Source organism: Microcaecilia unicolor, chromosome 13 (genome assembly GCF_901765095.1).
Source record: "Microcaecilia unicolor chromosome 13, aMicUni1.1, whole genome shotgun sequence".
In the NCBI taxonomy this organism is placed as follows: Eukaryota; Metazoa; Chordata; class Amphibia; order Gymnophiona; family Siphonopidae; genus Microcaecilia; species Microcaecilia unicolor.
The window spans coordinates 4824421-4849290 of record NC_044043.1 but is presented as its reverse complement, the minus strand read 5'-3'; the positions used below and the strand labels follow the sequence as shown (position 1 = coordinate 4849290).

The 24870-nt window shown below is 45.1% G+C and overlaps 1 protein-coding gene across 6 annotated transcripts in view; it reads left to right on the top strand.

Annotated features, from left to right (window-relative positions):
* Positions 1-22468, top strand: part of PAFAH1B1 (platelet activating factor acetylhydrolase 1b regulatory subunit 1) — a 137094-nt gene extending 114626 nt beyond the window's left edge. For all 6 annotated transcript variants that reach the window (XM_030185587.1, XM_030185586.1, XM_030185582.1 and 3 more), the window contains exons 9-11: positions 2628-2729; positions 3456-3612; positions 21050-22468. In XM_030185587.1, the coding sequence (XP_030041447.1) occupies positions 2628-2729; positions 3456-3612; positions 21050-21123 (333 nt within the window). In that variant the 3' untranslated portion in view covers positions 21124-22468. The remainder of the gene's footprint in view (positions 1-2627; positions 2730-3455; positions 3613-21049) is intronic.
* The last annotated feature ends 2402 nt before the right edge of the window (positions 22469-24870 follow it).

Sequence of the window (24870 nt, the reverse complement as noted above, 5' to 3'; positions counted from 1 at the left end):
GACGTCCCTTCCAAATTCCTCAGCCACAAAAGGTGCTGACTATGGATGCGTCTCTCCTGGGGTGGGGAGCTCGTGTCGATGGGCTTCACACCCAAGGAAGCTGGTCCCTCCAGGAACGCGATCTGCAGATCAATCTCCTGGAGTTACGAGCGGTCTGGAACGCTCTGAAGGCTTTCAGAGATCGGCTGTCCCATCAAATTATTCAAATTCAGACAGACAACCAGGTTGCCATGTATTACATCAACAAGCAGGGGGGCACCGGATCTCGCCCCCTGTGTCAGGAAGCCGTCAGCATGTGGCTCTGGGCTTGCCGTTACGGCATGTTTCTCCAAGCCACATATCTGGCAGGCGTAAACAGTCTGGCCGACAGGTTGAGCAGGATTATGCAACCTCACGAGTGGTCGCTCAATTCCGGAGTAGTGCGCCAGATCTTCCAAGTGTGGGGCACCCCCTTGGTAGATCTCTTCGCATCTCGAGCCAACCACAAGGTCCCTCAGTTCTGTTCCAGACTTCAGGCCCACGGTCGACTGGCATCGGATGCCTTCCTTCTGGATTGGGGTGAAGGTCTGCTGTATGCTTATCCTCCCATACCTCTGGTGGGGAAGACTTTGTTGAAACTCAAATAAGACTGGGGCACCATGATTCTGATTGCTCCCTTTTGGCCGTGTCAGATCTGGTTCCCTTTTCTTCTGGAGTTGTCCTCCGAAGAACCGTGGAGATTGAAGTGTTTTCCGACCCTCATCACACAGGACGAAGGGGCGCTTCTCCATCCCAACCTCCAGTCTCTGGCTCTCACGGCCTGGATGTTGAGAGCGTAGACTTTGCTTCTTTGGGTCTGTCGGAGGGTGTCTCCCACATCTTGCTTGCCTGCAGGAAAGATTCCACTAAGAGGAGTTACTTCTTTCTATGGAGGAGGTTTGCCGTCTGGTGTGACAGCAAGGCCCTAGATCCTCGCTCTTGTCCTACACAGACCCTGCTTGAATACCTTCTGCACTTGTCTGGTCTTAAGACCAACTCTGTAAGGGTTCACCTTAGCGCAATCAGTGCATACCATTACCGTGTGGAAGGTAAGCCGATCTCAGGACAGCCTTTAGTTGTTCGCTTCATGAGAGGTTTGCTTTTGTCAACGCTCCCCTTCAAGCCTCCTACAGTGTCATGGGATCTCAATGTCGTTCTCACCCAGCTGATGAAACCTCCTTTTGAGCCACTGAACTCCTGCCATCCGAAGTACTTGACCTGGAAGGTCATTTTCTTGGTGGCAGTTACTTCAGCTCGTAGAGTCAGTGAGCTTCAAGCCTTGGTAGCTCGTGTTCCTTATACCAAATTTCATCATAACAGAGTAGTCCTCTGCACTCACCCTAAGTTTTTCCCGAAGGTTGTGTCGGAGTTCCATGTTAACTAGTCAATTGTCTTGCCAACATTCTTTCCCCGGCCTCATACCCGCCCTGCTGAACGTCAGTTGCACACATTGGTCTGCAAGAGAGCATTGGCCTTCTATTTGGAGCGGACAAGCCCACACAGACAGTCCGCCCAATTGTTTGTTTTTTTTCACCCCAATAGAAGGGGAGTGTCTGTCGGGAAACACACCATCTCCAATTGGCTAGCAGATTGCATTTCCTTCACTTATGCCCAAGCTGGGCTGACTCTTGAGGGCCATGTCACGGCTTATAGTGTTAGAGCCATGGCAGCGTCAGTGGCCCACTTGAAGTCAGCCACTATTGAAGAGATTTGCAAGGCTGCGACGTAGTCTTCAGTCCACACATTCACATCTCTTTACTGCCTGCAGCAGGATACCCGACGCGACAGTTGGTTCGGGCAGTCTGTGCCGCAGAATCTGTTTGGGGTTTAGAATCCAACTCCACTCTCCTAGGCCCATGTTTTATTCTGTTCCAGGCTGCACTCTCTGTTAGTTGTTGTTGTTTAGGTCAATCTCAGTTATGTCCCCACCGTTGCGAGGCCCAATTGACCAATGTTTGTTGTAGTCTGGGGGCTAGGGATACCCCACATGTGAGAACAAGCAGCCTGCTTGTCGGAGAAAGCGAAAGCTACATACCTGTAGAGGGTATTCTTTGAGGACAGCAGGCTGACTGTTCTCACATACCCGCCCACCTCCCCTTTGGAATTGTGTCTTCCCTTGTCTTTTGTTTTTTATTTGACTAGCAGGCAAGCTCGCGTTCGAGCGGGAAGACGGTCGCGCATGCGCAATGTGCACGGATCACGCAAGAGCTAGCAAACCTTTATTGCTAGGAAGATCTTCCGATCCTGGGGGCTGCCATGGACGTCACCCAATCGTGAGAATAATCAGCCTGCTGTCCTCGTAGAATACCCTTTACAGGTATGTAGCTTTCGCTATTTGTAAAAAAAATTATGAAACACCTTTTATCAATGATTTGTTAGGCAAACACATACGAGAACAGACTGGTTTATAGTGACTAAATAGCATAAATATAATAAGGAGAATTTCTTAAGTTACTGATTGTGTAGGTTCCTTCTAGGCGATTTGTACCACTTGTTCAATTACTGTACTGATAATTGCTGGTCACTGAAGGACAAGTCATTGCAATCTGTTAAGGTGTTAATGCTGTTTACTGCTTGGCAACCAGTTTTAATATTTTTTGCTTCCCCAGACTAAGAAGAGTGGTAAACCTGGACCTTTTCTACTTTCTGGATCCAGAGACAAGACCATTAAGATGTGGGACATTAGTACTGGCATGTGCCTTATGACACTTGTAAGTATGTCAAAATTAGTCTTATTTGTATTTTTACTGAAGTTTGATTCTTTTGTTTTTGCCACAGCAACCTTTCTGTTTGTCCTGATCTTTGCCCCTCTTTGTCACATTATTGCAGGGGCTTCACACTAGCGAAGAGATAAGCTAGCTCTCTCAAAACCCTATGTAATTTGTCCCAGAGAGTCTGCATATAAAGATCAGACTTAAGTAATACCAGTTCCCCTTTGCTTCCAAAGTGTGGCTGCATAGTTTGTTGCACCAAGCAGAAGCAGCTGAGCATGGAGTGTGAACCAGTCTCACTGCTTGGTAACATTCAGCATTATTATTGAGCCCTTGAGCCCATCCTATGTTCTTGTGTCATACCTTGAGTATTGATAAAATCATAGTTATTACTTCAGAAGTAAACCCAAGAATAAAAGGCCTTAAGTGGAAATAATCTGTCTACTGTTTGAAAACATTAAGTACATAAGTAATGCCATACTGGGAAAAGACCAAGGGTCCATCGAGCCCAGCATCCTGTCCACGACAGCGGCCAATCCAGGCCAAGGGCACCTGGCAAGCTTCCCAAACGTACAAACATTCTATACATGTTATTCCTGTATAGCTGTCTCTGTAGAGGTGTTTGTAAGCTTTCCAATATAGGTGTTAACTGAGATGGATTAGGAGACTGTCACTGAAATAAGCTTATTATAGACCTACTACACTAGTTCTGTTTTTATTCATAAGGTTGGCCATGATAATTGGGTACGTGGTGTTCTGTTCCATCCTGGAGGCAAATTTATTTTGAGTTGTGCTGATGACAAGACCCTCCGTGTGTGGGACTACAAAAACAAGCGATGCATGAAGACACTCAATGCGCATGAACACTTTGTTACCTCTTTGGGTATGTATCTTCCTACAGTTCATAATGGAGCATTTCCTGGATACTATAGCCATACTGTAGCAGTTGAAAATGGGTCACACTGGAACTGGTTGTAATTAGCCTATCACATATGAAATATGGAATAATGTAATGTTTTTTAGGGTTTGATTTATTAAATCTCTCATACCCCAAAAAGGGGTGGAAAAACAAAAGGAACTTCATGTCATGATAGTAAAATCAGAATAGAAACCATGTCTTCAGCTTATTATAACTACTTTGGAAAACATTTTCAGAAAGTTTTCTCCAAGGACAAGCAGGATGGCAAGTCCTCAACATGGGTAATGTCACCTACAGAGCTTGGCAAAGGAAATGCTTCTCCAGCTTAGTTTGTATTATGAGTAGGATGATCATATGTGCATGTCACTTGCCATTGCTGCCCAGGACGACTTCAGTCATTGTCTTTCTGTGGAGCTAGTTGGGTGCATGTGAACAGAGTTTGTGTCACATATTGTTTTCTGAATAATTTGAAGTTTGTAGGTTTTCTTCTGTCTTTTCACTGTTGTGCATTTTTTTTCCTGTTAGCGTCTTTTACCTAGCTTTTTCAATCGTTTTTCGGCATCTAAAGTATTGGTTTCCGTGGTTCTGGAGCTGCAGCAGACACAGGGGATATAGCAGCATCAAGAGTGCCTTGATTACTCTCAATGTCTAGCATCAATTGAAGCCATTGGGATCATTCGTTTCAAAATGCTGGCCAAAAAAAGGAAGGATTTGACTTTATCAGTGTGAACGGACCATGATTTTGAAAGGCTGGAGGAGGAGTGTCAAGGTAACATCATGTGTCATTAGAGTTCTACACTGAGAACCCCCCCCCCCCCCCCCCCCCACACACACACACACACCCATACACACGCATTCTCCGTGACATCTTAGATGTGGTGACAGCCTCTATGCCCCTAAGACCTTGTATATAATATTCCTAGGTGACTTGGAGGATGTGGCTACACCTACTGTACTCCTCACTCCTTTGTCAATGCCAAGTTTCAAGGAAACGCTTGTGAAGAAATTTGAGAGGCAAGTGGAATTTTTTTTTCCCCAGCACGATGCTGTGGAGCAGCAGACAGAGAGGGGGGGTGTATTAGGCGACAGGTGGAACAGGCGGACACTAAAGTCACATCAATGTTGAGGCAGAGAAATGTCCATCCAGTCCTCGAAACCCATATACTACCTACAGGAGAGAGTCACCGAGACCTCAGAGGGTCTTTGGAACAAGATCTTCCACATGGGTATCTGTTTCTAGTCTGTTTTGCAGGACACTTGTGCATCAGTGATCCCTCTGTGTCTCAACACCCAAGGCCTGACTGATTTTAGTAGGTTAAGACAAGCAGAGACTGAGACTTCTCCAGTGGTGTGTGCTTTCTGGGTCTGACTGAGTGCTCCTGAGACTCTGATTATGAGCAAAATGTTTTCTCTTAAAACTCTTCAGGCTTACAAATCTAATCTTCTCTTCTAGAAGGTATCAATATGGAAGGAAAAGATCCTATTTTTTATTTATTCCCTGGAGGAAAGGAGAAACAAGGGTGATATGATACCGACGTTCAAATATTTGAAAGGTATTCATCCGCAAAAGAACCTTTTCTGAAGATGGGAAGGTGGTAGAACTAGAGGACATGAAATGAGATTGAAGAGGGACAGACAAGAAAAATGTCAGGAAGTATTTTTTCATGGAGAGAGTGGTGGATACGTGGAATGCCCTCCCGCGGGAGATGGTGGAGATGAAAACGGTAACTGAATGCAAAAATGCATAAAGAATGGATAAACATAAAGGAAGCCTTTTCAGAAGGAATGGATCCTCAGAGATTGGGTGGCAGATTGGGTGGCAGTGCCGGGGGCTAGTGGTTGGGAGGCGGGGCTAGTGCTGGGCAGACTTCTATGGTCTGTGCCATGAAAATGGCAGATACAAATCAAGGTCAGGTATACACAAAAAGTAGCACATATGAGTCTATCTTGTTGGGCAGACTGGATGGACAGTGCAGGTCTTTCTCTGCTGTCATCTACTATGTTACTATTTCTCTCAGTGGCTAATGTATCCTCGGTCTCGCGCATCCCAAGAAAGACAAGATTCTTGCTCTCGCCCCAAATAAAAGTGCCCAAAAGCCCCAACCAGCTCTGTGACCAAAGCCAGGAATGAGGTTTTTGACTGCCTCCATGAGATCATAGCCAGCATTCCTGTATTCATACTGGGCAGCCTACTGTAGGAGCAGGGAGAAACATAGAAACAGGATAGCAGAGGCTTTTCCAGTCTGCCCATCCATACTGCAGGCCAGGAAGTCTGACTTCTGTGGTAAATAAATTAATGGGAATGCTTTTAAAACAAAGAATAGTAAAGTTGTTTTTTTTTTTTTTTTGGAATTCAATGATTACAGGACCCAAGGCAACATGGTTTCGCTAGAGACAGTTCTTGTCGGACAAATCTGATTCATTTCTTTAACTGGATGACCAGTGAGTTGATTGAGGGGGAGTGTTAGATGCGGTGTATTTAGATCTTAGCAAAGCCTTCCGAGTCTGTTTCCTTTAACCTTCATCATATGCCCCCTCATTCCAGAGCTTTCTTTCAATTGAAAAAGACTCGCTTCCTGTGCACTTACACCATCTAGGTATTCATCTCTATCATATCTACCATTTGGTCATTTTTCTTGGTGGAGAATAGTTTTATAGTGGAGTGCTGCAGGGATCTGTACTGGGACCGGTTCTGTTTAATATATTTATTAATGATCTGGAAATGGGAATGACAAGTGAAGTGATTAAATTTGCAGCCACAAACCTATTTAAAGTTGTTAAAATGCCTGTGGATTGTGAAAAATTGCAGGAAGACCTTAGGAAGCTGGAAAACTGGGTATCCAAATGGCAAATGAAATTTAATGTGGACACGTGCAAAGTGATGCAAATTGGGAAGAATAATCCAAATCATAGCTACTTGATGCTAGAGGTTCCACTCTTGGAGTTGACACCCAAGAAAAAGATCTAGATGTAATGGACAGTATACTGAAATCTTCTGCCCATTTTTTGGCAGAGACCAAAAAAGCAAACAATGCTATAAATTATTAGAAAAGGGATAGAAAATAAGACCAACGATGATGATATGCCTCTGTATCGCTCTATGGTGCGACCATACCTTGAGTTTTGTGTGCAGTTCTGGTCGCTGTTTCTTAAAAAAGATATAGCAGAATTAGAAAAGGTTCAAAGAAGGACGACCAAAATGATTAAGGGAAAGGAATTTCTCATATGAGGCTTAACAGGTTAGGACTCTTCAGTTTGGAGAGAGCTGAGAGAGGATATAATAGAGGTCTACAAAATACTGAGCGGCTTAGAACAGGTAACATAACATAATAAGTGATGGCAGATAAAGACCTGAACGGTCCATCCAGTCTGCCCAACAGTCACATTCATTAACAGGGTAAATGTAAATCAATTTTTTTTTACTCTTTCAAAAATTGAGACGGGTCACACAACAAATAGTTAAGCTCTTGAAGTCGTTGCCAGAGGATGTGATATCAGTGGTCAATGTATCTAGCTTTAAAAAAAGGTTTGGTCAAGTTCCTGGAAGAAAAGACCATTGTCTGCTATTGAGATAGTCATGGGGAAAGCCACTTCTTGTCCCTGGGATCAGTAGCATGAATCTTGCTACTATCTGGGATTCTGTCATGTACTTGTGACCTGAATTGTCCACTGTTGGAAGCAGTATGTCTATTTTTATGTCCTTATGTCCTGTTGCCCTGCATTGCCTCCTTGGTATTCCTTCATATTGTGGGGCAAGGCCTTTTTGGCAGTCCAGGTTGAGGTTAGTATTCACTTGGAGGGCTCTTCCTGTTTCTCCTGGGTCCTCTGGTTTTTGGATTACTCTGGCTGTTCACCTTTTCAGATTTTGGTGATTCTATCCCTTGACAACCTTCTCTTTCTCTCTTCCACCACCTCCCCCCCCCCCCCCTAGTTTGGTGTAACTTGTCTGCTGGGGTAAGATGCTGCTTGTTTTAAAGAAATTAGCATGTGCTCAGTCTCTCCTCATAAGTTAGGCAAATTTGTATTACAAAGCTTGGCCTTCAAGGTTAACTCATATTAAATCCTAGTAGTAGCAGTGATGTAGTACAGTATCAAAAATATCCATATTAAAGCAGCACAGTAGAGCATTTGCACAATAGAAATATCAGCAAAATACAAATGATATGCATAATATTGGCCTAGTGGTTAGGGTGGTGGACTTTGGTCCTGAGGAACTGAGTTCCATTCACACTTCAGGCACAGGCAGCTCCTTGTGACTCTGGGCAAGTCACTTAACCCTCCATTGCCCCATGTAAGCCGCACTGAGCCTGCCATGAGTGGGAAAGCGCAGGGTACAAATGTAACAAAAATAAAACGGATACTATTGGAGATTCTACATGGAATGTTGGAGATTCTAGATGGAATGTTGCTACTCCACTAGCAACATTCCATGTAGAAGGCTGCGCAGGCTTCTGTTTCTGTGAGTCTGACGTCCTGCACATACGTGCAGGACGTCAGACTCACAGAAGCAGAAGCCTGCGCGGCCACATTGGTGATCTGCAAGGGCCGACTTCTACATGGAATGTTGGAATAGCAACATTCCATGTAGAATCTCAAATAGTAACAACAGTGGAGGAGTGGCCTAGTGGTTAGGGTGGTGGACTTTGGTCCTGGGGAACTGAGGAACTGAGTTCGATTCCCACTTCAGGCACAGGCAGCTCCTTGTGACTCTGGGCAAGTCACTTAACTCTCCATTGCCCCATGTAAGCCGCATTGAGCCTGCCATGAGTGGGAAAGCGCAGGGTACAAATGTAACAAAAATAAAATAGATACTATTGGAGATTCTACATGGAATATTGGAGATTCTACATGGAATGTTGCTATTCCACTAGCAACATTCCATGTAGAAGGCTGCGCAGGCTTCTGTTTCTGTGAGTCTGACGTCCTGCACATACGTGCAGGACGTCAGACTCACAGAAGCAGAAGCCTGCGCGGCCACATTGGTGATCTGCAAGGGCCGACTTCTACATGGAATGTTGGAATAGCAACATTCCATGTAGAATCTCAAATAGTAACAACAGTGGAGGAGTGGCCTAGTGGTTAGGGTGGTGGACTTTGGTCCTGGGGAACTGAGGAACTGAGTTCGATTCCCACTTCAGGCACAGGCAGCTCCTTGTGACTCTGGGCAAGTCACTTAACTCTCCATTGCCCCATGTAAGCCGCATTGAGCCTGCCATGAGTGGGAAAGCGCAGGGTACAAATGTAACAAAAATAAAATAGATACTATTGGAGATTCTACATGGAATATTGGAGATTCTACATGGAATGTTGCTATTCCACTAGCAACATTCCATGTAGAAGGCTGCGCAGGCTTCTGTTTCTGTGAGTCTGACGTCCTGCACATACGTGCAGGACGTCAGACTCACAGAAGCAGAAGCCTGCGCGGCCACATTGGTGATCTGCAAGGGCCGACTTCTACATGGAATGTTGGAATAGCAACATTCCATGTAGAATCTCAAATAGTAACAACAGTGGAGGAGTGGCCTAGTGGTTAGGGTGGTGGACTTTGGTCCTGGGGAACTGAGGAACTGAGTTCGATTCCCACTTCAGGCACAGGCAGCTCCTTGTGACTCTGGGCAAGTCACTTAACTCTCCATTGCCCCATGTAAGCCGCATTGAGCCTGCCATGAGTGGGAAAGCGCAGGGTACAAATGTAACAGAAATAAAATAGATACTATTGGAGATTCTACATGGAATATTGGAGATTCTACATGGAATGTTGCTATTCCACTAGCAACATTCCATGTAGAAGGCTGCGCAGGCTTCTGTTTCTGTGAGTCTGACGTCCTGCACATACGTGCAGGACGTCAGACTCACAGAAGCAGAAGCCTGCGCGGCCACATTGGTGATCTGCAAGGGCCGACTTCTACATGGAATGTTGGAATAGCAACATTCCATGTAGAATCTCAAATAGTAACAACAGTGGAGGAGTGGCCTAGTGGTTAGGGTGGTGGACTTTGGTCCTGGGGAACTGAGGAACTGAGTTCGATTCCCACTTCAGGCACAGGCAGCTCCTTGTGATTCTGGGCAAGTCACTTAACTCTCCATTGCCCCATGTAAGCCGCATTGAGCCTGCCATGAGTGGGAAAGCGCAGGGTACAAATGTAACAAAAATAAAATAGATACTATTGGAGATTCTACATGGAATGTTGCTACTGTTGGAGATTCTACATGGAATGTTGCTACTATTGGAGATTCTACATGGAATGTTGCTATTCCACTAGCAACATTCCATGTAGAAGGCTGTGCAGGCTTCTGTTTCTGTGAGTCTGACATCCTGCACATACGTGCAGGACGTCAGACTCGCAGAAGCCTGCGCGGCCACATTGGTGATCTGCAAGGGCCGACTTCTACATGGAATGTTGGAATAGCAACATTCCATGTAGAATCTCAAATAGTAGCAACAGTGGAGGAGTGGGCAAGTGGTGGACTTTGGTCCTGAGGAACTGAGTTCGATTCCCACTTCAGGCACAGGCAGCTCCTTTGTGACTCTGGGCAAGTCACTTAACCCTCCATTTTGCCCCAGGTACAAATAAGTACCTGTATACAATATGTAAGCCGCACTGAGCCGGCCATGAGTGGGAAAGCGCGGGGTACAAACGTAACAAAAAAAATATTCATATAGCATAAATGATACGTCAGCACAGTACTAATGATGCACCTTAAAAGGTGAAGCCAAAGTAGTAGGGAAGGATCATAGGCCAACCGATAAAACAGAGATCCAGAAGTTGATTACAGCAAATTTTATTTAACAAATATCGAAATATGTGTAGACCAACACAGAACCATGTTTCGGCAATAAAATGCCTGCCTCTGTAGCCATTGTATCTGGTATTTAATATCTGTACGTTAGGCAGTCGTTATAATTGAGAAAATCATCAAAAGTCACTTTAATATGAGACACCAACTGCCTCAGTGTTCACACTACAAAGCGATTCTGTGTTGTCTACATGTATTTTGATATTGGCTGGAGGAAAAAAAGAGAAAGGAAACAGAACCCGCACGGGAGAGTAAACATCAAGCAAAAGAGAGAGGCGAATACCAAGAGGATATCTGATATTCAAGGACCTTTATTGTAGCAATTGGAAGGACCAGACACGGCCATGTTTTTGCTTGTGAGCCTGCCTCAGGGGTCAACAAGCCTAGTGATGATAAGATAAAATTGTATGACTAGAAGTATATACTAACGATTGCATATTTTAATATAAATACAATACAAAGATATATTCAATCAAAATATAAATCAATAAAATCATAAAAAAATAAAAACTTCTGCACCCACAAAATAATCAAATTAAATGAGACCATGTATATAAAACATTGACATATTTTATAGTACATAAAAAAATGCATAGAATTTGATATCTGTTTGAAAAGCATATATTATCTTGCCAGTAGTTTATGAAACATAATGGATTACATGAAATGTGATATCTATTTAAAGAAATATATCTATTTGGAAAAAGTGACATGATTTAAAAGTATGGATGAATATAAGGTTCTTTGAGAGAAATAAGATAACCACGCAAGTGCCCATAGTAATAATAGACCAAGGTACCTCTCAAGCCAAAGTTGGTAAAAAGGAGCTTTGAATCTGAAGATTAGTCATTTGCTGTGTAAATCACTTTGGGGTGTGTTTACTAAGGTGCGTTAGCGTTTTTAACTCGCCTGTAAATTTAAGGTGTGTGAAGCACTAACGCCTATACATTTCTATGGGCATGTTAGCATTTAACGTGCGTTAAAAACACACGCCTATAGCGCCACTTAGTAAACCTAGCCCTTTGCCTTTTAAGTTGCTTTGCGTTTTAAATTGAAAAAACACACTGTAAAGCAGTCTAGATAACAGAAACTTACATAAGATTAAACAATACTGCACAAATATGCGTAATTAAAGAAATACAGAACTGAAACAATGTATACTATACTGATACAAAAAGACCTTTATACATCAAACGCCGCCCAAAAATGTGGTGCATATGGATCGGGATGTCAGAAAAAAGGAAAGTAATGATTATGCAGCGGTGTCAATGTAAATAGCTGATAAATGTGTCTTTAAATACTTTTATTCATATATCATTCAGATTTCAAGTAATTTGCATGTCACGTTTACATCAGCTTAGCTATCTAAATTTGATATGTTCTGACACGTTTTGCATGAATTACGTCACCGGTTTTCTGGACTGATTTTTGTATCATAGAGTAGCAGCGGCTGATTCAAGCATGGGTGAGTGACATCTTTGGAATATAGATTTCATCACTTTAGACTATGAGTGCATCCAAGGGTATAGGTTATATCCACGAGGCTATAACTTTCAAAGAGCTCACTAACGTGTCTTTTGGAAACTACATATTTTCATATTCTACGAATCAAGTATTAGGTTTGTGGATCATAGAGTTTTTACTGTATACATTTTCCACTTTTAGCCAAAATAACATTTTCCAATTATATTAATGTTTTATATTTAGTTTAGAGGTTTTGGCACCAAAACCAACATTTATATCATGCTGATCACTGCTGTTTAGACTAAGTTTGGAAGGATAAGTAAGATTGTGACAATAACTTTAGTTCTGTATGGTAATCCACCACAGTTATTTCAAGAGTATTTTGCAAGACCGCAGCACAATTTTTGTTTTTAAATGATGTGGAGCTAAATTGACACTGAAGCATAATCTTTACTTTCCTTTTTTCTGACATCCCGATCTGCATGCGCACACATCTTTGTGCAGCATTTGAGGTATGAAGAGGTCTTTTTGGATCAGTATAGTACATATTGTTTCAGTTCTGAATATATTTCTTTAATTACACTTATATTTGTGCAGTATTAGTACATAAGTACATAAGTACATAAGTAGTGCCATACTGGGAAAGACCAAAGGTCCATCTAGCCCAGCATCCTGTCACCGACAGTGGCCAATCCAGGTCAAGGGCACCTGGCACGCTCCCCAAACGTAAAAACATTCCAGACAAGTTATACCTAAAAATGCGGAATTTTTCCAAGTCCATTTAATAGCGGTCTATGGACTTGTCCTTTAGGAATCTATCTAACCCCTTTTTAAACTCCGTCAAGCTAACCGCCCGTACCACGTTCTCCGGCAACGAATTCCAGAGTCTAATTACACGTTGGGTGAAGAAAAATTTTCTCCGATTCGTTTTAAATTTACCACACTGTAGCTTCAACTCATGCCCTCTAGTCCTAGTATTTTTGGATAGCGTAAACAGTCGCTTCACATCCACCCGATCCATTCCACTCATTATTTTATACACTTCTATCATATCTCCCCTCAGCCGTCTCTTCTCCAAGCTGAAAAGCCCTAGCCTTCTCAGCCTCTCTTCATAGGAAAGAGGCTGAGAAGGCTAGGGCTTTTCAGCTTAATCTTATGTAAGTCTTATGTAAGTCTCCATTGTTATCTAGACTGCTTTACAGTGTTTTTTTCAATTTAAAAGGTAACATGCTTTATACAGCAAAGGATCATATTTCATGTAGTTCATTATTTTTTATGCACTATTGGCAAGATAATATATGCTTTTCAAACATATCACATTCTTATGTACTATTAACATGATAACATATGCTAATGTTTTTATATACATGGTCTCGCTTTATTTTGTGAGTGCAGAAGTTTTTATAACTTGTTTTTAATTATTTTTATTAATGTATTTTGAATATATTTTTGTATTTATATTCTCCGAGGACAAGCAGGCTGCTTGTTCTCACTGATGGGTGACGTCCACGGCAGCCCCTCCAATCGGAATCTTCACTAGCAAAAGCCTTTGCTAGCCCTCGCGCGCCGATGCGCACGCGCGGCCGTCTTCCCGCCCGAAACCGGCTCGTGCCGGCCAGTCTTCTTTTGTCCGCGCTCGGTACAGTCGTGTTACGCCATTCGCGCCCCTTAAGTTGACCTCGCGCGTCTCTTTTGACTTTTCGCTACAGAAAAAAGAAAAAAAAAAAAGGATTTCGGAAGAAGACCTTTTCGGTCTTTTTCCCTTTCCTCTATTTTCAGTTTTTGCCCCGGTAAGTTTCTTTTCGTCTTCGGGGTAGGCCCTTTTGAGGCCTCGGGTCAAATTTTTTTCTCCCCCTCTTTTTGGTGCCTTACGCAATCACGAGTTTTGATCTCGCCGGCGTGATTTTTCCGCCCATGTCATCGAAGTCTCCCAGCGGCTTCAAGAAGTGCACCCAGTGCGCCCGGGTAATCTCGCTCACTGACAGGCACGCGTCGTGTCTTCAGTGTCTGGGGGCTGGGCACCGCCCGCAGGCCTGTAGTCTGTGCGCCCTTTTACAAAAGCGGACTCAGGTAGCGAGATTGGCCCAGTGGAACGTTTTGTTCTCGGGCTCTTCATCGGCACCGGGAGTATCGAGTGCATCGACGTCGACAGCGTCCAGACCTCCGTCCTCGGCCGCGACTGCATTGAGTGCATCGAGGCATCGACCCTCTGCATCGGGGCTGAGACATCAGAAGGCGGCGTCGGTGGTACCGGGACCTCCTCTTCTGCTGATGTCGTCGGACGGTGGTGCTTCGACTGGAGTGCAGGTGAGGGCTGTCCATTCCCCTGCTGGTGGCGGTGAGCCTTCGGGTGGGTCTCCCCCTACCCTGAGGGCTCCTGCGGTACAGCCCCCCCGAGACTGACCTTCTTCGCCTCGGCCCCGAGGAAGCGACGGCTGGATTCTACGTCCTCCTCGTCGGTGCCGGGAAGCTCCGGTGACATGCTTCGTTCCAAAAAGTCGAAGAAGCATCGACACCGGTCCCCTTCCCGTATCGGCACCGAGAGCTCTGGGTCGCCGAGGGAGTCGGCACCCAGTAGGCATCGGCACCGAGAGGACCGCTCACCCTCTGTTCAAGAGGTGTCGATGCGCTCCACTATGGACAGCCCGGAACAGACTCTGACATCGACACCTGCATCGGTTTCCACGTCTTTCTCCACAGCCGCTCTGCACGAGAGTCTCCGGGCCGTCCTCCCAGAGATCCTGGGAGATCTGTTGCGCCCTTCCCCTCCGGTACCGGGGGTGCTTGCGCCACCGGTACCGTCGAGTGAGGCGCCGGCTGGCCCCTTGCCCGGGGTGAGGTCTCCGACATCGGTGCCGCTTGCGGTACTGACTGCGGTCGCCTCCCAGGAAGGCTCCCCGACGACTTCGGCGGAGGGAGCTTTGCCGGTGCGGGCGAGGGAGTCTATCTCTCGACGCTCCCACCGTGGCCGTGGTTCCACGGAGTCGAGCTGGACACGGCTTCAGACACAGGTCCGTGAACTTGTGTCCGATACCGATGGTGAGGCCTCGTGGGAGGAGGAGGAGGACATCAGATATTTCTCTGACGAGGAGTCTGATGGTCTGCCTTCTGATCCCACTCCCTCCCCTGAAAGGCAGCTTTCTCCTCCCGAGAGTCTGTCTTTTGCGGCCTTTGTCCGGGAGATGTCTACGGCCATCCCCTTCCCGGTGGTTGTGGAGGACGAGCCCAGGGCTGAAATGTTTGAGCTCCTGGACTATCCTTCTCCACCTAAGGAAGCGTCCACAGTACCCATGCATCATGTCCTCAAAAAGACATTGCTGGCGAACTGGACCAAGCCATTAAGTAATCCCCACATTCCCAAGAAGATCGAGTCCCAGTACCGGATCCATGGGGACCCAGAGCTGATGCGCACTCAATTGCCTCACGACTCTGGAGTTGTGGATTTGGCCCTAAAGAAGGCTAAGAGTTCTAGGGAGCATGCTTCGGCGCCCCCGGGCAAGGACTCTAGAACCTTAGATTCCTTTGGGAGGAAGGCCTACCATTCTTCCATGCTTGTGGCCAAAATCCAGTCCTACCAGCTCTACACAAGCATACATATGCGGAATAATGTGCGGCAGCTGGCGGGCTTGGTGGATAAGCTCCCTCCTGAGCAAGCCAAGTTATTTCAGGAGGTGGTCAGGCAGCTGAAGGCGTGCAGAAAATTCCTGGCCAGAGGGGTGTACGACACCTTTGATGTTGCGTCCAGGGCCGCTGCTCAAGGTGTGGTGATGCGCAGGCTCTCATGGCTGCGTGCCTCCGACCTGGAGAATAGGATCCAGCAGCGGATTGCGGACTCGCCTTGCCGTGCGGATAATATTTTTGGAGAGAAGGTCGAACAGGTGGTAGAGCAGCTCCACCAGCGGGATACCGCTTTTGACAAGTTCTCCCACCGGCAGCCTTCAGCCTCTACCTCTATAGGTAGACGTTTTTATGGGGGAAGGAAGACTGTTCCCTACTCTTCTGGTAAGCGTAGGTACAATCCTCCTTCTCGACAGCCTGCGGTCCAGGCTAAGCCCCAGCACGCTCGCTCTCGTCAGCAGCGTGCGCCTCAGCAAGGCCCCTCGGCTCCCCAGCAAAAGCAAGGGACGAGCTTTTGACTGGCTCCAGCAGAGCATAGCCGACATCCAAGTGTCAGTGCCGGGCGATCTGCCGGTCGGAGGGAGGTTGAAAGTTTTTCACCAAAGGTGGCCTCTCATAACATCCGATCAGTGGGTTCTTCAAATAGTCCGGCAAGGATACGCCCTCAATTTGGCCTCCAAACCTCCAAATTGTCCACCGGGAGCTCAGTCTTACAGCTTCCAACACAAGCAGGTACTTGCAGAGGAACTCTCCGCCCTTCTCAGCGCCAATGCGGTCGAGCCCGTGCCATCCGGGCAGGAAGGGCTGGGATTCTATTCCAGGTACTTCCTTATGGAAAAGAAAACAGGGGGGATGCGTCCCATCCTAGACCTAAGGGCCCTGAACAAATATCTGGTCAAGGAAAAGTTCAGGATGCTTTCCCTGGGCACCCTTCTCCCCATGATTCAGGAAAACGATTGGCTATGCTCTCTGGACTTGAAGGACGCCTACACGCACATCCCGATACTGCCAGCTCACAGACAGTATCTGCGATTTCAGCTGGGCACACGTCACTTCCAGTACTGTGTGCTACCCTTTGGGCTCGCCTCTGCGCCCAGAGTGTTCACGAAGTGCTTGGCTGTAGTAGCAGCGGCACTTCGCAGAGTGGGAGTACATGTGTTCCCTTATCTCGACGATTGGCTGGTGAAGAACACATCCGAGGCAGGAGCTCTACAGTCCATGCAGATGATTATTCGCCTCCTGGAGCTACTAGGGTTTGTGATAAATTATCCAAAGTCCCATCTTCTCCCAGTGCAGAGACTCGAATTCATAGGAGCTCTGCTGGATTCTCGGACGGCTCGTGCCTATCTCCCAGAGGCGAGAGCCAACAACTTGTTGTCCCTCGTCTCGCGGGTGCGAGCGTCCCAGCAGATCACAGCTCGGCAGATGTTGAGATTGCTGGGCCACATGGCCTCCACAGTTCATGTGACTCCCATGGCCCGCCTTCACATGAGATCTGCTCAATGGACCCTAGCTTCCCAGTGGTTTCAGGCTGCTGGGGATCTAGAAGACGTGATCCACCTGTCCACGAGTTTTCTCAAATCCCTGTATTGGTGGACGATTTGGTCCAATTTGACTCTGGGACGTCCTTTCCAAATTCCTCAGCCACAAAAAGTGCTGACTACGGATGCGTCTCTCCTGGGGTGGGGAGCTCATGTCGATGGGCTTCACACCCAAGGAAGCTGGTCCCTCCAGGAACGCGATCTGCAGATCAATCTCCTGGAGTTACGAGCGGTCTGGAACGCTCTGAAGGCTTTCAGAGATCAGCTGTCCCACCAAATTATCCAAATTCAGACAGACAACCAGGTTGCCATGTATTACATCAACAAGCAGGGGGGCACCGGATCTCGCCCCCTGTGTCAGGAAGCCGTCAGCATGTGGCTCTGGGCTCGCCGTCACGGCATGGTGCTCCAAGCCACATACCTGGCAGGCGTAAACAACAGTCTGGCCGACAGGTTGAGCAGGATCATGCAACCTCACGAGTGGTCGCTCAACTCCCGAGTGGTGCACCAGATCTTCCAAGTGTGGGGCACCCCCTTGGTAGATCTCTTCGCATCTCGAGCCAACCACAAGGTCCCTCAGTTCTGTTCCAGACTTCAGGCCCACGGCAGACTGGCATCGGATGCCTTCCTCCTGGACTGGGGGGAAGGTCTACTGTATGCTTATCCTCCCATACCTCTGGTGGGGAAGACTTTGTTGAAACTCAAGCAAGACCGAGGCACCATGATTCTGATTGCTCCCTTTTGGCCGCGTCAGATCTGGTTCCCTCTTCTTCTGGAGTTATCCTCCGAAGAACCGTGGAGATTGGAGTGTTTTCTGACCCTCATCACACAGAACGAAGGGGCGCTTCTGCATCCCAGCCTCCAGTCCCTGGCTCTCACGGCCTGGATGTTGAGAGCGTAGACTTTGCCTCTTTGGGTCTGTCAGATGGTGTCTCCCGCATCTTGCTTGCGTCCAGGAAAGATTCCACTAAGAGGAGTTACTTCTTTCTATGGAGGAGGTTTGCCGTCTGGTGTGACAGCAAGGCCCTAGATCCTCGCTCTTGTCCTACACAGACCCTGCTTGAATACCTTCTGCACTTGTCTGGTCTCAAGACCAACTCTGTAAGGGTTCACCTTAGCGCAATCAGTGCATACCATTACCGTGTGGAAGGTAAGCCGATCTCAGGACAGCCTTTAGTTGTTCGCTTCATGAGAGGTTTGCTTTTGTCAAAGCCCCCTGTCAAACCTCCTACAGTGTCATGGGATCTCAATGTCGTTCTCACCCAGCTGATGAAACCTCCTTTTGAGCCACTGAATTCCTGCCATCTGAAGTACTTGACCTGGAAGGTCATTTTCTTGGTGGCAGTTACTTCAGCTCGTAGAGTCAGTGAGCTTCAGGCCCTGGTAGCCCAGGCCCCTTACACCAAATTTCATCATAAGAGTAGTCCTCCGTACTCCCCCTAAGTTCATGCCAAAGGTTGTGTCGGAGTTCCATCTGAACCAGTCAATTGTCTTGCCAACATTCTTTCCCCGTCCTCATTCCTGCCCTGCTGAACGTCAGCTGCACACATTGGACTGCAAAAGAGCATTGGCCTTCTATCTGGAGCGGACACAGCCCAACAGACAGTCCGCCCAATTGTTTGTTTCTTTTGATCCCAACCGGAGGGGAGTGGCTGTGGGGAAACGCACCATATCCAATTGGCTAGCAGATTGCATTTCCTTCACTTACGCCCAGGCTGGGCTGGCTCTTGAGGGTCATGTCGCGGCTCATAATGTTAGAGCCATGGCAGCGTCGGTAGCCCACTTGAAGTCAGCCACTGTTGAAGAGATTTGCAAAGCTGCGACGTGGTCTTCTGTCCACACATTCACATCTCATTACTGCCTGCAGCAGGATACCCGACGCGACAGTCGGTTCGGGCAGTCAGTGCTTCAGAATCTGTTCAGGGTTTAGAATCCAACTCCACCCCCCTAGGCCCATGATTTATTCTGTTCCAGGCTACACTTTCTATTAGTTGGATAAGTTGTTAGGTCAATCTCTGTTATGTCCTCGCCGTTGCGAGGCCCAATTGACCATGTTTGTTGTTTTGAGTGAGCCTGGGGGCTAGGGATACCCCATCAGTGAGAACAAGTAGCCTGCTTGTCCTCGGAGAAAGCGAATGCTACATACCTGTAGAAGGTATTCTCCGAGGACAGCAGGCTGATTGTTCTCACAAACCCGCCCGCCTCCCCTTTTGGAGTTGTCTTCCCTTCTCTTTGTCTTGCTACATATGAGACTGGCCGGCACGAGCCGGTTTCGGGCGGGAAGACGGCCGCGCATGGGCTAGCAAAGGCTTTTGCTAGTGAAGATTCCGATTGGAGGGGCTGCCGTGGACGTCACCCATCATTGAGAACAATCAGCCTGCTGTCCTCGGAGAGTACCTTCTACAGGTATGTAGCATTCGCTTTATCTAATTGGCTAGCAGACTGCATGTTCTCCTCTCATGCCAAGTCTGGACTGATTTTAGAGGGTCATGTCACAGCTCATAACGTTAGAGCCATGTCTGTGTCAGTATCCCATCTGAGATCAGCCTCCATTGAGATTTGCAAAGCTGCGAAGTGGTCATCTGTCCACACATTCACATATCATTAATATGTTAATCATGATTCCTGATACAACAGCCAGCTTGGTCAAACAAGCCTACATCATTTATTTGGGCTCCAGAATCAAACTCTTTCTTCTGTGCCCCCCCCCCCCCCCCCCCCCACAAAAAAAACTTGGACCTTGCTTTGTTGCAGCCCACATTGCTTTTTCTCCCCACCCTTTTTCAATTTTGGTAGCTTGGGTATCCCACTTGTGAGTATATGATGATCTGCTTGTCCTCTGAGAACGTGAAGTTACCTGTAGCTAGTGTTCTCTGAGGACAGCAGCACACACGTTCCCAAATGCTTGCCCATCTCCCCTTGGAGTTGTATTCTAGCTATTTCATTAGACTGCCTTTGTCCTGTGTGTGGATGGCAGGCAAGAAGGCATGTGCATATGCAGTGGATGCTGCCAAAATGTTCTGCAAGTAAATAAATGCTTGGGAGCGTCTCCTTGCCGAGCTCAGTGGGTAACCCATATGTGAGAATGCCTCCTGCTGTCCTTGGAGAACACCTGCTTCAGGTGAGTAACTTAAAATTCCCAAGATTTGTTATCTGTGAAAGTGGTTATTTTTATTGACCTGGTATTTACTAGGCATAAGTTTCCAAGTAGTAGTCTGTTAGTGATGGGTATAACTAGTTGGTGGTAGAAAGATAGTCATGTGGATGTAGTTAGGTATTTCGAGTTTGTGGCCTCTTGGGGGTCAGGGGAGACTATAGCTACCTCTTCCCAAACTACTGGGATGTATGCAAATCTTTGATTTACTGGGCCATAGCACACCCTTAAATGAGGGGATTGCAGGACGCTCTTGCTATGTCAGTATGTCAGAAGACAATCTGTTCTCAACAGTTTATTGGGCCCAACTGCTTCCTTATTTTAAAGTAGGTGAAATCACAAATCTGTCTAGCTATGCAGCATAAAAGAGCTTTAGGAACAGATTACACCAAACACACTTCTGTAGTCAGCATACATTTGGTTCTATTGGGGACCAGTATGTGAGCACTTTTGTTTCAAGTTCTAAATAAAATACACATGGTAAGTTAAGGTCTGTTTAATTATAAAATGTTTACTTCCATTTAACTTCAGTACTAAGGCAGAAGAATCAAGCAGTAGGAGATTCAAGACTGACTGTAGTTTATTCAGCAAGTTATTTACAGTTGACAGTTCTTCAAGGGAATGGATGTAAAATGCTGCATAGAATGTATGGGGGGGTGGCAAAAGCTTGATGACAGAATGTACTATTTTACCATTACTGAATAACCTTCTTACCTGCAATGTTGTGTGTTCAAAGTGTGGTTGAGTTCTTTTGTATTGTCATCAATATATTAAAAAAAAAAAAATGTTTACTTCTAAATCTTTTTTTTTTTTTGCCTCCATGCAGATTTCCACAAGACTGCACCATATGTGGTCACTGGAAGTGTAGATCAAACAGTGAAAGTGTGGGAGTGCCGTTGATAGAGTTCATGTTGGACTCGCCACTCCTCCTCCTCCTCTGGATGCACTCGGATACCATGATTACCCATCAAGCTCTGTTTAAATAACTATTGTCCTTTCATGTAAATTATTCTGGATGTAGATTGAGCTTATTAAATGTTACACAAAAAGTATTCATGCATGGTGAATCCAAATTGTATACTGTAAATTTACATACATTGTCTAGAAGTACCATAGGTTTAAGAACACGGGCTGGCATTGGTCACATCAGACCTAAGAAGGCAGAGGTTGGGGATTTGAAACAGGGCACTAAACAGAAAGGCAGACAATGTTTTATGTCCAGTTTCTTCACCACTTTTTTCTGATGTTTTTTGGTGCCTGGACTGATAGCCTCATTGAAAATAATTTTAAAAACTGTTTGTAGGGCTTTGAATGGAAAAATATATCTGTGATATCACTTAAGTGTGCTTACTCTCCTGTAGCAAAAACAGAAATGCATCTTTCGAACCATATAGGCAATTTGCAGAAATTTCACCTTTCAAATAGAGAAAAACAGACAGCTGTTAACTCTCTGTTTTTAGTGCACACAAACCAAATACTGATGTCAAACATAAAATACCCAAAACAAAATTCCAGTCCTGACACTAGGAATGTGTTTGTTCCCACTGTCAGCTCTTTCACTATAATACTGATACTATTTAGGCTTCACATTTGAGATTTTCTGAGTTGAATCCTTATTGAAAGAGAATACATAGTTTGTGATATGAAAAGATGGTTTGTTCTCTCTGAGAATGTATCATGGTACAATCCATGACTTGGTTTTAATGTGGTTTATTAGGGATGTGCAATGCCTCATTAAGTAATGATGGTGGGAAATTGAAACACTTAAGTTTCCTTTATTTTGGAGGGGAAGGGAGGTTTTTTTTCACTTTTTTTTTTTTTGGGGGGGGGGGGGGGCTTTGGAAACTGAGGAAGATGTTTTACAGATGACAAGATTTAGTAGAGTTTGCATCGAAATGTATTTGTGTTTCTTTACTCCCTTTAGTTGAACATTCACATTTATGTTCTGTCCACAGGTTCTTGTAAAGAAGCTCATATGAAATGCTTGAAATGTATTGATATTTATAATGAGCACCAAGATGTATCACCAAAAGTACTATCTGATATTGGATACAAACTTGTCTCAATCTTATTTGCTCTGTAATTTTTCCAGCATTTACTGAATTGCTGAAGCATAGCAATTACAATGTTAGGCGAATAAAGCTTCATGTATTCATTGAGGAGTTTCTACCTTGAATTAACTGTGCCAGTGAAGATTTGCACATCCCTTAAAGTTTAATATTTGTGATTAAAATGATCTATCACAAAATAAGACGGAGAACAGTTGTATGTGTATACAAGCCACATGTAGGGTTGTGTATGTATATAGTTGAAGACTGGTGACATAAGGAACGCGAATGTAGTAATCAAACTATGTGCCTGATCTTTAACTCAGTAAGACTATCTCCTGCTTCAGTTCAGTTTCATTTTAAAATAAAAAAAACTATTGCTGTATGCAGGTGTCATGGAAGTGGTGGGGGAAATGGGACTTTTTGTCCTATACAATATTTAATGGTGCTGTTAGAAAATTCTCTCTAGTCCAGGTGCATTTTTCTAATGTAATGTCTCTAGCTTATATATATATATATATATATATATATATATATATATATACACACACACACACACACACTAGCTCAGATGTATACATGAGTAGCAAGAGTAACACTTTTCGTTAAAATTGCTTTTTAAGTCCTCTGCTTAATTGTTCTGAGCCATTCCCTTGCTACTCCCTTGAATTTCGGAGGAGCAATTATATCACTAAATGTCAGTTTCTTATGGCAGTACAAGATTTGATTCCTTCTGTGCATATCGGTGTGGCATCTTAACTAGTCTGAAACGGTCCCATTTGGTGGGTGTCTGTGATACTATTCTGAACACAGCTGCCTTTGAGTATATAGGAGGGGAGCATTGTAAGTAAAGGTAAAAATTAATAATGCAACATATTGAATGGCATCTGGATGCACATCATGTGTACTGATAGAAAGATTGCAGTAGTCATCCTTTTCATGCGAGTGTTTGGACCATTCCTTAAAGATGGCCTTGCTGAGTACTACAAATATAGATCTTTTATACTAAAAAGGGAACCACTGTTCATGTTTTTAAGAACATTGCTTAACCAAACCCTAAAATATACCATAAGAGGAGATAATTTTGGTAATTATCTTTTTAAAATGCATAATTTTTAAAACAAACTTCTTAGCCGAGTGCCCATGGTTGGTAACAAAAGAGGTGCAACAGTTGGAACTCTGACTTCTGATGTTGCTGCAGAAATGGAACTCCATTTGCAAAGTTGAATTAATGTGGCTTGAGTTTTGTGTCTGCTGTTAAGTCAACTTCCTACTAATCCAACACTATAAAACATACAGAAGGTTCTTATTTAGGATACTGTATCAAACTTCTCATTCCCCTCCCCATAGGAACATCCATCCTTGTAGGTGGTTGCAGTGATAATTCTTAAAGTTATTATAATCTTTCAAATATAATACTACTTTGTCATTTTAACACCTTATCTATAACAGTTAAGTTATAAAACAGTTTTAACTCTTCAGGACATGGAGATAGCAGGGCCAGGCACCCAATTATGGGTGGGCCTGAGTCCAAAGGGGGGGTGGGCATGAGAACCATGTCCCCAGGCAGTTGGATGTCTCTCAACTCCCTCTCCCCCCCCCCCCCCCCCCCCCAATTTTGTTCTTCACTGGCAGTGACTCATACCCAGAGTCTTCCCTCTGTTGAAATCCTATTTGTGTGGAAACAGGAAGTTTCATCACAAGGAAGGCGCTGGGCTGGCGTGAGCAATGGGTATAAGTTGCTCACTGCTGGTGAAGAACTTAGGCGTTTACAGGTTATAGAGGAGAGGGGGTGGAGTTGAGAGACCGGGGAGGGAGGGAAAGATGCTGGAAGTCTTCAGCTACCAGCCACATCAAAGATACAGCACTGCTGAGTAGGCCTGTGCCACTGGGGAATGGTATAACTTAGATGTCTGTTAGAGTGTATTGAAATAAGTGGGAAAAGTCTCATGTAAAAATAGTATGCCTTTTCTAAGAATTGGCCTTGAAGAGCAGTACAGATGAAGCTATGGTTATTTTTGTGTTGTGATAACTTGATGAATGTCCACTTCAAATGGTTTTTGTCACTGGAAAAGAAAATATCTTTAACCAGATGTAGTTTCAGCCTGTTCCTACTAATATCATAAAAGTTAATATAGGGTAAATTTATCCTTTTTTTTTTTTTTTTTCTGTGTGTGGCGTTTGTCTGAAAAGACTTTGTACAGTTAATTTAGCTTGAAAATCTGTTGAAGCAAATTTGCTTTCTTGTCCCAACTTCAAGCTTCAACTTTGTAATTTTGCTCTCAGCCAGTGTTTGCTGAAAAGACTTTAAGACTCTAACAGGGATTAACCCATATCCTTCCCCAAAACAGTTCTACAGCATATAGAGCAGTGATTCTCAAATCTGTTCCTGGACACAACCCAGCCAGTCAAAGATTTACGTGCACTGCCTCGTAAATATTCATTGCAGATATCCTGAAAACCTGACTGTCTGGGATGCTTCCGGGACCAGGTTTGGGAACCTCTGATAATAGAGACTATTCCCCAACAAAGAAGTTCAGATATTATTACTAGCTGTGGCTTTAACTACAAGTGTGTTCGAAATGTATAAAATCAACCT